At 33.6% G+C, this 14,385-nt stretch overlaps 1 protein-coding gene across 1 annotated transcript; it reads right to left on the bottom strand.

Moving 5' to 3' along the window:
* Positions 1-1,073: 1,073 nt before the first annotated feature.
* LOC137921771 (uncharacterized) lies at positions 1,074-2,737 on the bottom strand. The gene has a single exon (XM_068764631.1). The coding sequence runs from the start codon at positions 2,735-2,737 to the stop codon at positions 1,214-1,216; it is 1,524 nt and encodes a 507-aa protein (XP_068620732.1). The 3' UTR covers positions 1,074-1,213.
* Between the last annotated feature and the right edge of the window lie 11,648 nt (positions 2,738-14,385).

Raw genomic sequence — 14,385 nt, 5'->3', positions numbered from 1 at the left:
ACCTAAGAAAAAAATTACCTTCTTCCTAATGCCCGGGAGCTATGAATGAAAATTTTACTTTATTTTTTTATCACTTATCATGTACAGAAATAAACGTACAATAGCCCGCGATAAATATTGCAAATCGACCTTTGGAAAGAGACAATCGGCTAATTTCAGATTCGACTACTATCTTTGTCCCACACTACCTATATGACGTTTTGTCAATCGTATTTCGTGCGACAGAGATAACACTCTACGAAGCAGAAATTAGCCGATTGTCTCTTTCCAAAGGTCGATGTGCAATATTTATCGCCGGGTACTGTACAGCTGAAATGACGACAAACAAAGTTTATTACACAAACGTTGACAACTGTCTACAACGTAGCAAACGTGTAGCAATTGCCTGTTCAGCCGATTTTGAATTCAATTGTGTTGTGCGGAAGGTCTATAATGTTAGATTGCAGTAATTACTTTTTGTGAATAGGAAATATGCAATGAAAATTATTTTAATATAGGATAATAAATGGTCACGAAATAAAGAGTAGAGGACGGTGGAAACGAAATCAAATTTTTTTTGTCAAGATTTTGTTGGTAATGGTGTAAGAGTTGCAACAAATAAAGAGCAGCCCAATGGTCTAAAGCTTGAGGTAGGATATGGGTAAAGAACAAAGTCAGATGTTGGATTTAAACTGACTTTGTTTTGAAAATTGTAAACACTTTAGTAGCAAGTGTTAAAGTGTAAATATTTATGTATTTATTATGTTGCATTGTGATTGTGTGTGTTTTTTGATGTAAGAGTTATTAGTAGTATTCTATTTAATTGTGTAGAGTTAACTTAAAGGCAGTTATGAGAGTGATTTTTTATATTTTTTAAACATACAGATAACAATAAGTTTTTCGTTTTCTTAAATTTATAATTTTTTATAGTTTTTTTAATAATTTCTATTTTTTTCGCATTTTTTACATTAGCTTTGATATACATCGATAACATTTAATAAACATTCGTTCTTAAGATGGAATATATAGAAACATTGACAGAATAAAAATACAAGCTCGTACATTTGGATAGATTCAATTTTGACCCTGTAATTCGAAATGTTGACCCTGTGAATTGAAATGCTAGATAGACTAGAATAGAGCTTAGTATCTATGTTAACTGGCTATTGACTAGAATCGAAACGTAAAAAAAATTGACGACATTCAGAATTTAAAACTTATGAAGACTCGTAATTTACATGTGGGAGGGGCCAGCTCGCGGGCCCACAGCGGCCACGGCGGCGGCGGCAGCAACCTCGGGCCCTTCATCTTCATCCTCAGAGTCGGAGAAGATAAAGCTAAAGCCCTCGGTGTCGGTTTCACTGTCCGCAGACTCCAGATCGTGCAGCACTATGCGATCCGTCAGCTCATCGATGTACCAGTCACTTTTCAAGTACTCCTGCTCGATCTGCTGAGTATTCTCAAAAATTTCGAATAACTCGCAGGAGTTCTGCAGCTCCTCGAGCTTGCACCGGAACATCTCAATAACCACGTTCCTTTCGAAGCTAACGTTTTGCATGGCGACGTGGTTCGTTACCAGCGCCCAAACCTCGTCCATTGGGTTGAGGTCGGGATGGTGCGGGGGCAGTAGCAGCACGGGGACGTTGGCGTCCTTAAACATCTGCTGGACGATGGCGTGGTTCAGCTGGTCCTTGCAGAGTTTGCTTAGCTGCGGCTTGGACATCGCGGGGCTAAATGGCACGTTGTTCTTGAGTAGCCAGTGCTCTAGCTCCAGCTTCGTGGCGCACGGCCTGGGCGTATCGGGCATCGTCTCGTAAAACATGTCGTTGTGGATGACCACCAGCGAGTTCTCTGGCAGGTTTGGTATCACGTGCTCTTTTATCCATCGTTGATAGAAATCGAGCCGAGTGTCCTCGTCGAAGTCGCCGCCGGCGTCGGTGTCTATAGAAACTAAGCTGTTGTCGACGTAGCCTTCCACGGAGCCGGCCAGCAGCATGTAGATCTGACTTGCCTTTGTGTTATGCGGGCTATTGGACGACAACATCGAACTATCGGAGGCAATGAACAACTCGGCTGTGAACACGACAGTCCTCTTCTCCGCCCGGAACAGGCTGATGTTCTCGAGGTACTCGGTGCGTTTCAAGCGAAGGCTCCTCTTCTCCATTAGACAATATTGTTGCTTGTCGCTGTCCGTGATCACCCAACGGAAGCCCAATTCGTTCAGCAGCCGTCGGAGGTTGTCGGAGTTTCCTTTAAAGAAAATCTGCTTCTGGATCTTGACTAGCAGTTTATGTATCGTAGGTAATTCATTTTCGGTCACGTGATAGGTGTGCACCATTCGTTTTAATATACCTTTCTTGTAATTATTAAGGTCATTGATGATGTTCACTGCTTTTTTCTTGTACAAGGAGCGGTACTTTCTTTTGACTGCGTTCGTCTCCCGGATGGCCTTTTTCACCCGGGAAACCTTCATCGCGGTGATGGCGGCAGTCTTCTCCCACACTGTCTTTAAATCATAATTGTGGGCATCCTCCGCTTCCCTCTTCGTGTATTGGAATACGTTGTTGATGAGTAAGTTTAATTTGGTACGGTGTACACAGTCGCTGCACATCTTCGAAGTTGTCCCCACTGAGCGGTCAACAGCACTAGCACTTTGGAAATAACAACTGCGCATGAGCAGTGTCAGCAACGAGAGCGGTGCGCCGGGACGCTGCGCTCGGCTGATGGTAGTGATCTGCCGGTTGTCGCGTCGTCGCATATCATTTATGCCCTCCTACCACCCGCTGCGACGCAACCCCGGTTCCAGGAATCCGTACCACTACTGGATCAATACATAAAATAACTATTTTAAAAAGCTTTAGCGCCGGCCGCTGTAAAGCTATCGCATCGCAGCCTGAATAACGAATAAATAACGAATAAATAACGGCCAAGTCATAATTAATAGCGCGTTACGTGCATACGTAAATATAAGTTTACTGAAATATAGTTGCGATTACATTATCGACTAAATTTCGTAGCCTTATTCATAATAAATAATAATATTTTAAATATAAAATATTTTAGCTATTCAGTTATCCGGTTTAAAACAGTCAGGACTAAGTAACAGTAAATCGATCTGACATGGAGAGGAAAACATAGTGTAAATTTTATGACTTAAACTTTAGAGAAATATAATCAACATTTGTATAAAGTTTTAACAGTTCATAAACTCATTTTCAGCTCACGTCTGATGATGATAATAGTCCAATAAAATATATTTAACATTAAAACAAGTTGCAGGCTTCTTAATTAATAAGATTAAATGAAAATGTTATGCCATGTGTTTATTATTTTTTAATGAAAAGAGCTATTAAATATCTGCTTAGCTAAAAAAAGCTATAACGTTAATTTAGCAATAACAAAACGCAACTAGCGCTTACCCAACGCCTACATCTTTAACCTTTGACTTTTTATTTGTCCTTTAGCTGTCTTATAATATAAGCATCAAATGCACCTGATAAATTTTATCTTTAAAAGCATATTCTAATTTTTTTTTCTAGGAATCGTAAATAAGCTATATTGAATTAAGTAAATTAAATACCTTACTAAGTAGTCGCGTTTTAATTATGAAGAAAATTCATTTATGTCATAACAAAAAAACATAGACAAGTAGCTCTTGAAATTATTTTACTGATTATAGTAAAAACCGTAAATTAGCAGTAAAAGCTAGAAGTTCGTTAGAAAATCTTTTAAAAATAGAAACTAGCTAGAAAGCTATTAATCGTTGCTTTTTTTAATATATTTTTAATAACTTTCTTAACAAAAATGTTTTTATCGGGTGAAGTAATAAGCGAATTTTTTACTAAATATGCTATATAATAGTTTATTTAAATATGGAACTCTTCATATAGGTTTCTTATGAAATCATGTATGTAAATGAGGGGAAAATTTTTGTCTTAAATTCGAAGAAAAGTAGAATCTAGTACACAGGATGGTTGGTTATTGGTTAAAAGGTATAGCACACCGTACCCGACAATCAATGATTTCAGTAATAATAAATAATAATATAACAATACAAATCGATTTTGTTAAATACGCAAAATTAAAATTAATTATTGTTTACAATCTGTCTCTGTAGACTATGTACTGGCAAGTTGTAGATATATCAAAATAATAAATATTTAAAAATGTTTTGAAATATTTACACACAGTTATTAAAAATAGGTTTAAAAGTTCTAAGATGACAAATAATATAAATTCACTCGTTTCATGCTTGTACACTTATAACTATCATTCTGTGTGTTTTTAATATTCCTTTTTGTTCAATTTTTTGAATTTTCGGCAATGTTCATTTTTGTGCACGTGTGGACGAACTTTGTTGAGGAACTTCGATATTGGATTGAATAACGAGAAAAAAAATTAAAAGAAATAATCCAGAAAGACTACATGTAAATGTAAGAAACATGTATTAAAATTTTATTTATTCAAGTAGACATTTACGCGTGTACACTTCTTCAATTATTTAAGGTTATAAGTAGAAAGCTACCACCAGCTCGGGCTTTTGCTGGTCCGTTAAGAAGGACATTCCACAGCCACTCAACAGTCGCTGATTTCAAATAAAATTTAACAATTTTTGATGTTTACATTATAATATCAACCCTTGTAAATGTTTCGTTATAAAACTAAAACATTCTATTGTTTTGTGATACTATACCGAGTGGTAGCACAATGGTAGTGGACTAAAACTTGCGATAGTAGGTTGTGGCTTCGATTCACACTTTGTGCCTTTATTATTTAGGATTGCCACAGGTCATAAAGAAGTTTCCATACGATGGGCAGCAGCGTTCTCAATTTGTCGATTATGGTAAATGCCGCATTAGATATCTTTAGGAAAGGCCTATACTTTGCAGCTAAAGTGACGGCTGTGACTCACAAGTTTCTGGTTTGATCTTCAATCATGGTCATCCTCGTGGACTGGTGAGAGGGCTATGCTAGAAATTTCTTTATAAGATCGTGTAAGAATTGAGCAAGTTGAACTGAGTAAGGTGCTATGTGACTCAATACATAGCACCCAGGACAATCGCCTGGAGCCTGGTGGTAGAGGAGACCAGAGACCGGAAACCGCAGGGTTGGACAGACGACCTTGAGGTCTTCGGGTGAATGCTACGTGTATTTAACCGGTCCTATTGGATACGAATAGTGGACGCGTATGCCAATGGAAGTCATATCATAATCATACTTTCAGTTTTGCAGAGACATCGAAATGGTTCAAGGATTATTTTAAAACAATCAATATGCTTATATTGGAAATATTAATTTATGTATTATATAAAATAGATATAACTCCAATAATATTCCAAGTCGTATAGAAAGGGAAGTATACGAAAAAAAATCGTAGCGTGCAAATGACAGACGGGTGTAAACAAATTTTCTCGTCCACATCAATGATCTCCTACCTATAACGCCTATTTCTCCTCACTCAAACTGTTATGTCATATAGAACAACATCCATTGAAAATGAAATACGAATCGTCTTTGAACGCTTACCTTGTAAAACGTCAATGGTTCAGTAAACACCTGTTGTCTATCCACGGTCGCGGTATCTAAGATATAAGTCGCTTTATTGATCGCCAGCGATACAAGATGGCAACTTAAGAATAGGAAATAAATTATTCGTAGTGTTACCACTTTCTGAAATAAAATTTTGTGAGTTCCATCCCATCGGAGATTAGTAAACGGCTGTCCTTCGAAATATCCCAAAATATAAATTTATTGACACATTTATCACTGTTTATGCTCGATGACTCCCTCAGGAGACTAAGCTAGTACCATATGCAACTTTTTTACAGGATTGAGGGGCGCTCGAGAAAGCTCTGTGAAATGAAATATCACAAGGGTCCAAGAGGGTAGAACCTTAATTTTTACGGTTGCTACTGCCTTGTTAATATTATTATGGCATTAAAAATAAATAAAAATATGAATAATAATAATAATAATAATTTCAATAGTAAATAATAAAAATCTTTAAGAAATGTTGTGAAGGATGAGAGAGACAGCATGAATATAAAAACGTAAAATAAAGGTATATATATAATAATAGCCTCGTGTCTAAAATAATTAGAAAACGAAATGTCTTCAATAGAGTAGGGCATAAAAAACATTTCTAAGCTATCGGAAATGATGACATCCATCAATTTGCAAATTGTGCTTATGCCTTTTTAAAAACTGATCTCTTAGAAAAATATTTTAGTTGTAGCATGTCCACAGCTGGACTTAGACCTGCTGGACATAGATTTCCAATAAGAGCGGTCAAAAGCTGCCTACATCTAGCATCTCCCCGCGTCTTTAACAGGCTTGTCGATCCGTAACAACATTTCAAACATGAGTGATTTTCCTATTATTAATAATTAATAATAAAAATCAGTAATAAAAAGACGTAACACGCAAGCACATAGAATAGACATTTTAAATAAAACATTTCTATAATAACAACAATATTACTATAGTTACGCACAGCATATCGGTTAATTTCAAATCGCAAGATGCACATGTCACTTAATTAAAAACTTAAATTCACATAAAAATAATTTCGCATAGCCTTCATTTATATTTCTTTGATTCTATAATCAAATTAATTTATTAAGCGTTATATCAATTACCCGTATAATACATTAGTTTCATGATATAGAAAAACATGTCGTAAAATATTTCTATATACAGTTTATATGAACCCGTATATCGTGTTATTTACAAATTATTAAAATTTAATATTCCTAGTAAAAGATGATATAAAATTAAAATAATTTATAAAAAAAATAACAATATGTATAATGTGTAAACGTAAGCTGAAATTGATTATGAACTTTAAAAATCATCATAAATTTCAAAGTAAACAGACATAAACATATTAAGGTGCGTTCACGGTTATTCTTGCGCGTTCGAATTCGAATTCGAACGCCGATTTAAATTAGAACGCGTTAGAATAATTTCACATAAAAACAAAAATTTTCAAATACAAATTTTGAAATGCTATTTTAAATTTCTGTCTGTTTCGTAGCTAGCATGATATCATATCTCTTTGGTCTGTTTTAATGCAATACAAAACAGTTACGTGTGAAAATGAAAAAAAATGTAACAACGGGAGTGGCAGTTCGAATTTCATACAAAGTTAAATAATAATAATAATGATAAGAAAAATAAGAATGTGCCTGTTTCTGATATTAAAAGAAAAACCGCTATTTACAACATATATAGGAATATATATACAGTATGTGTCCGTTTGTTCCAGCTAATTTCTGTAATGGCTGAACCGATTTTGACAGGACTTAAACTGGCAGGTACCTGATACTATAAGGACTAACTTTTTCTTTATATTCTTAAGCGGAAAAAACTATTTTTTTTCTTAAATGCAAGTAGGTAAAGACGCGGACATGGCTATTTTAAAATAATTTCATGATAAACACAAGAAGAAAATTCAATTTTGTATGTAGATTTCGAATTTGAAAGTAAGGATTCTTCGTGTGCTCATAAAATTTAAATAATGAAGGTCACTGAAGTTAATAAAGGCTCAAGTTTGTTATGGCTGCTATCTTACAGGGAAGCAATACTTCAGTTTCAATCTACCAGTTATAAGAATGTGTAAGAACTAACGTAAATAATTCGAACATTGCTATCCGTTGTTCATAAAAGTAACTTTGTTGAACCACAAGTTACTTTTGTAAAATCTCTCGCAATAAACTTTTTTTAAATGAAACATCTTACTTGCACTCTACTTCCTGTAACTTTCATGTAAATATAAATGAATGTCTGTATGTCCTTTGTAGTCATAAAATATGTATTTGATCATGTGACGATCTTTAGCAAAGTTGTGCGTGAGCTCACAAATGTTTCTAACTTGGTATGACCAATTATCGACAGATGGCGCCACAGTTATTCCAATTAATTTCATATATCGTCGTAACAGTTAATGCTGATTAGAATTGAAACGAAAACAGAGAACGAATGATGACGTTTCGAGTTATGGTTGACGTAAGAATTTTTGTAATTTGTGGAATTCATTTCCGGATCAAATATTTAAAATAAGAACGGAAAAAAATATTTTTTTTTAATTTATTTCCACGAGACACAGTTGCGGGGCACTGCTAGTAATTTTTTACAGAGTGATTCATTACAGATGTAAAAGATATAAAATGGCGAATGTATAGCTCTATTGTCAACAAAATACTTTAAAAGTTTTTACACTTATTTCCAATCGCAATACAAAATGATTATTCTAAAATATGTTACATTAATTTATTTTTTAATATTCGAAATTTAAAACTGAAGAACACTGACACAAAATCAATGAATATACAGGTGATTGGTTATAAAAGTCAAATCTTAAGAAAGTCATACTCCTATATAGTACATCCTGTCTAAATTATAATATGAAAGGAAAAAAAAACTTTTTGCCATTCGGATTATCGCGTATTAAAATAAATTACATTAATTACAAGATCAGTGGTTGCCCAACGGTACAGGGCTGAGATTGGCGATCCCGGGTTCGCGTGTTCGATTCTTGGGATGCAATCTTATATAATTTGCACTTTGCATTAATTATGCACATAATATGGTTATCGATAGGCTGAATTAATTGGAATACAATAGGCTAATAATTACTGAACAATAATAAATTTTAATATATAGTAATACGATTTTATTATTCCACAAACTATTGATTCACCCCTTTACACTTAAATGGACACATTATTTCTCTTAGTCGCACACAAAATACAAATATCATTTCTTCTCCTTTTTAATATCATTCCTTATACTTCGTACGAGTTCTTATGTAAAAAAAAAACCATCAAATGTATTTAAATAAATATCAAGGGCATTCGTGTGGTATCAATCGTGAAAATCAATATTTTTCAAGTGGCCAGTTCTATGTTCTGTATCTGTGTTGAAAAAAGTTTGACATAGGCCATCCTCTAAGATTTCTATAGACTACAAGATCAAAAAAATATTCGAAGAACTGTCGACGTGTATGTCTTACGTTACGTTAGCTGTTTCGCAGTCTTCATTCCAATATATGAATGCCTCAACGAGCGTCTTTCTGCGTGCAATGTGGCTTAACAAACGGTAAAATAATTAATTATTCTCTTACATTTCAATTTTATATTTGCTAATGTTTCTATTAATTAATAAATATTATGGGAATCGGAAAGTAATGTCGTTTCTGTAGACAAATTTTTCAGAAAAACCAATTGGTTTGTTACCGCTCCGGCATTGATTTGTATACTAAACGGCAAAAGGTTGTTGATAATGAATGTGAATATATTGTTGATCATCAATAAAAATTTGTTAAATGAAAAACGTGTGAATTTAACTTAAGATAACGACATTACAACTTACTTTACTTTACGAACCCCCTAATGTTAGAAAGAGGCATTTTAATTTGATGCGCGCATCTGTTTACAGAGTCTATGTCGATGTAACAAGGCATTAAAGATCTCTCGATGTTTTATTATGATTGATTCTACGGACTTGATAATTATACGAGATAATTAGAGAGTAAAAATAAGTCTTTAATTAATGATTAAGTATCTCGTTTCCCCTTGCCTGTGCTCTTTGCTTATTTAAAAATATCAATTAGTATTGTTGTTGTTGTTCTGTGTAAATAACAGATAAAAGCTCTTAGAGCTAATTAAGAAAACGTCTGGATATATATATATTTAAATTAAATTTACGTTGAACAAATTATTATTTGTGTAACAAAATTTTAATCACAACTGAGACATCATTTCTTTTTCGAAACAACGCAAGATTAAAAGATGCACAATGTGGAAAGATTTCCATCATATTTTAATGCAATCTGACTGAAGATTTTTGTGATCTAATATTACATCAGGCTTAACTTGTTTGTTGACATTTCCTCGTGCTGTCAACGTGATCGTGAAGATGACCATGACCAGTCAACGGATAAGCAGTGCAAAGGAATCTACGTGTGGATCTGTGGTGACTTTAACACTTCGTAATCGGTTCGCATTTAAAAGTTAACAACACTGCTATTCTTTTAAAATTACAATTCACATTAGAACGTTGCCTTAACTGTTAAAGTTGCCTCATTAACCTTTGAAAGACATTATACCATTACTTTCTAAGCCCAAAAGAAGCGTAATGTTGCACATGACAAAGATGACCCACGCCCAAGATTGTCATAATTTCCTAGCCCTATTCGTTTGATTGAAAAAGAATGGATAGACTGTAGGAGCACTTAAGTCAAACAGCTCTGATCTATCGGTTTTCTTCTTCATAGCTTCTACTATTGTATATCTGGACATGGCCAAAGACACATCGGTTACTTGAAATACGTTGCTTATAGTTTCTAGAGTTTCATGTACAAACTTAGACCATGAATCTCTCGTGTTAGTTAAAATAAAAGCAAGTACAAGATCGTTTGTTAATAGTCATGTGATGTACAATTTATAAAACCCTTAATGTGATAAAATCGTTCAAGAGCAATATTTCCTTTAAAACAGAGTTCCCCAAAACTTTTTTGTGTCGTAGATCCCTTGCCATGTTTTTCCGTGTTGGGTAGACCCCCTATTTACCTGATATTGATTTCCTGTAAATTTCTAACTGTAGTGAAGTTTAGTGTATGTTCAAAATGTATTGCGACCACAAAGCCAACCACCAACATACCAACATCCTACAACTTACACAATTTAATAAACATGTTTAATAATTTTTTTTCTTCATAGGTACTTTTATAAATAATGTAAATGTTTTGATACTATAAGATAGTATGATGTAAGTAAATAGGTACTATCAGTGTATGTGATCCACTATCGTGGACCCCCATTTTCATTTTATGGACCCCTAAAATTTTTTTCGCTGACGTAGACCCCTTGCAGGTTGTCATAGAACCCTAGGGGTAGATATAGACCACTTTGAGAATCACTGGTTTAAAGTTACCCTACGCGTGTGACAGTGAAGCCTCTGCAATGATGCCACAATAATGTGATGCCATTGCAAAAAGTGATGACGGCAATCTTTCTGGGTCAGATCTATGGTTGTTAAACCTGATCTATCTCGGTCAGACCGTGAAACGTGATTTTTTTTAGGGTCAATAGCAACAGAGAGCAGTATAAAACAAACAACTTCTTTGTTTCATTTTATTATTTCAGACTTTTCACACGAAGACCCGTTTAGAAACTCTGTAGTTTCCTCGGGCGTCGACAGCTGGCGCTAGTTGTCAGTAAACGTATAAAAGAGGCACCGCGCGGTAGAATCGACATTAATAAAGAAGATTTGACAACGACAAGGCATACAGATTATAAAAGAATAGTCTCATCTATCTTCTAAATATAGATAAGAGATTTCTATCTACGTACTGACTCTTTACTTATAGGAAGTTGAAGGAAGGCGACATATAAGTTCGCGAAGCGATCGGTTGCAACAAGTAATGTTTTTCCTACAAAAGGGAAAATACTACTACTAGAGACAGTTCCAATGCAAACTACGACTTTTTAAAGACTATATTTGACTGGTCATGGAATGAATTGAAGTAAAATTAAAACGCGTGGTCATATAGTGACAGTAGGGGTCAGAAATCCGATGCACGTACATATTATCTTACATAATAAAATTTATATAAATATCTCAATTGAAAAAAAATCCAAATTTAAAAAAAATAACAAATTCTTTTAAATTCCATTACAGTGTAAAGGATATTATAAAAGATAATATAGCTTGGTTATAAATTGTTCTAATAACTGCAATACATGTATGAAATTGATAAAAAAATTTCGACTTTGTTCATTGTGTGCTTTTCTCAGATAAGACTGCGTAAACGCGGATGCAATTATGGAAGAGTTCAATTTAATTCCAGTTCTTTTCTACTTATTATTATATGAACCTACATCTCTTTAAGCAATAAAAAACGGATAGTAATATGAAATAAATAATAAAAAAACTAAGCGTGAGGCTTGAATAACAGAAATTTATCTTAGTAAGGTGAATGATACTTATACAGATTATCAGATGTTTAAGAAACCTAGATAACTTTACCGCAGCTAATGGACTCAAGTTCATAACGGTGTACTCAGATGTTAAATATGCTTCCCTAATAAAATTTTATACTACGTAGGATAAAGTTTTGGATGAAAACAATTCAATTTCATGAAGTCGTTAAAAGTGCTTTACAATTCGCCGGATATTGGAACATTCCGTTCCGTGCAACAGTCGGGTTGTGAATTAATCAAACAAATAATAAACTCTACAATAGAATGTACTCACGTTATATGAACTAATATAAAGGTTATTTACAAAAAAAAAACACCAGCCTTTGACTGTTTTTTTTTAATGTTTATTATTAAATCAAACTTAGAATCTATATTAAAATTAAAAAAAATTGGGCTGCACCAAATAAATTTGGAGAACAGCTAGAATAATTTTAATAATTTTTGTGTTTTTGAATTTTTCGACATTCGAAATAGAATAAAAAATATCCAAGTAGGATATTCATGGATTAAACAATATTACTGTAATTATAACTTCAGCCAAAATATCACTAACTGTTTAATTGTTGTAAACGGTATCACCAGAGCTCACTATACCGGAATTCTGGAATCCCGGAATTCTTCTGTCCGTTATTAAAAACCGGTATTTATGTAAAAAATTGAATATACACACAATATAAATCTAATTTAAAATAATAGTAATTAATCAGAAGAATTTTTTTTGAAGATATACAAAAAATTTGATTGTATTAAAAAGTATATCAGATACATTTATTACACATATCGAGCCGTTGATCCGAGTATGGTACCATTGAGAAGCGGCGGAGCCGGAAATACAAACCGATTGTTTATGTTTTACGTCTACTGCCCAATGAATAGATCTCGTTTATACTGATACATAAGGTATGTAACACAAAAACAAATTAAATATAAACAGGAAAAAAAAGGAACGTATTTACAAAATGTGTGATTACTTAAAGACAATAGTGCCGGCAAGTGTCGAATTAAAAAGAGCTTTTTAGGCGACTACACGATTCCGCGATTAAACGATTGATTGTTTATGTTTTTAATAGAGAATATTTATTGAATTTCATATATCATTTGTTAACAAGTCAATATAAAACCTGGAGTAAGTAAAAATGTAACTAATATTTTTTAATCGGTATCCCGATATTTCAAATTTCGAATATCAAATACCGGTATTCACATTTTAACTCGGTATTGTAAGCCCTAGGTATAACGAAACGCAGCTGACAGCTCGCGTAATGTTGGCTACAGTTTGTTTTGAACATAACACAAAAAGTTGTAATTTAGTTGTTTATTTTGCGCTAGTGTTACAACTTTCTACGTGTCTTATTATTATTGTGTCGATATTATTGTTAATTATGCTGCGACAAAGAAGATCAAATCTTTCTCTTGAAACTCATAAACATCTAATTGATGGTTACATTCACTACATCGCGAATGTTACCTCTAGCAGTTTAAGAAACCAACACCTGTAGAACGTCCCGCTAATATGAAACGACTTCGGGCTTTTCAATGACAAAAGCAGCGTGAGAAGTGGTTGAGGAGGTAATGCGAAATCGTCGAGCAAATATATCAACAATAAGAAAGTTTCGGAGTATAAAAAGAAACTTTTCAAGTATTTGAAATGTGCGCCATTTCGATACGATTGCAGCAATGATGCAGCTCGCATGCTTTCATTCGTATTGAGCAAACGGACGATGATTGCGAGTATTATCGTCTCTAGAGAGTTTTCTTTAAAACCTTCATCCTTAGTGAAATTCCCATTTTTACCAAGAATCTCTTCCAGTTTACCCTAGATGAAAAATAAACAGTAAACAGTGTGTACAGATACAAAATATATGTTTTTAATTTTTATATTTGAGAATATTACATTAACAGATAAATTTCAACTATTGTTCTTTTGATTAATTTATTTCATGGTGATTCTTTGTATTGTGTTTGCTAATCATTAATAAAAAAGTTTTTTTTATGTGAGTAATATTGACTTTTAATTGTATAAACACAAGGACAAATCATTACCATCTCAATTGACCCCTCTGAGATATACTGCACAAAATTTTTACTGATATTCTTTATGGGCATTTTGAAGAAATACTTTAATCAACATGAAGAGATCAACACAACAACAAGAAGGCCATTCTGTGAACTCCAGGAATCAGCAAATGATACTTGAGGGAGTGTAAACCAGGACAATAAATTAATTATTCAAGTGCACACCAAATTATGACTTTAAAGTTGTGGTTAAAGGGCATAATGATTATGATAAAGATAAACACACAATGCTGTTATAAAAGATGGTGATGGATGGTGATGCATGGCAATTGTTGGTTTGGAAACTTGATCACTGGGTCAATCCTTCAATGTTTATCTTATGAGTATATAAAATGCATGTTGTGTC

The sequence above is a fragment of the Battus philenor genome, unplaced genomic scaffold (assembly GCF_028537555.1).
Source record: "Battus philenor isolate CCGP_79_NKW_IND1 unplaced genomic scaffold, ilBatPhil1.0.hap1 SCAF_1, whole genome shotgun sequence".
Taxonomy (NCBI): domain Eukaryota; kingdom Metazoa; phylum Arthropoda; class Insecta; order Lepidoptera; family Papilionidae; genus Battus; species Battus philenor.
The sequence above is the reverse complement of the archived record's forward strand: the minus strand, read 5'-3'. Positions and strand labels throughout refer to the sequence as shown.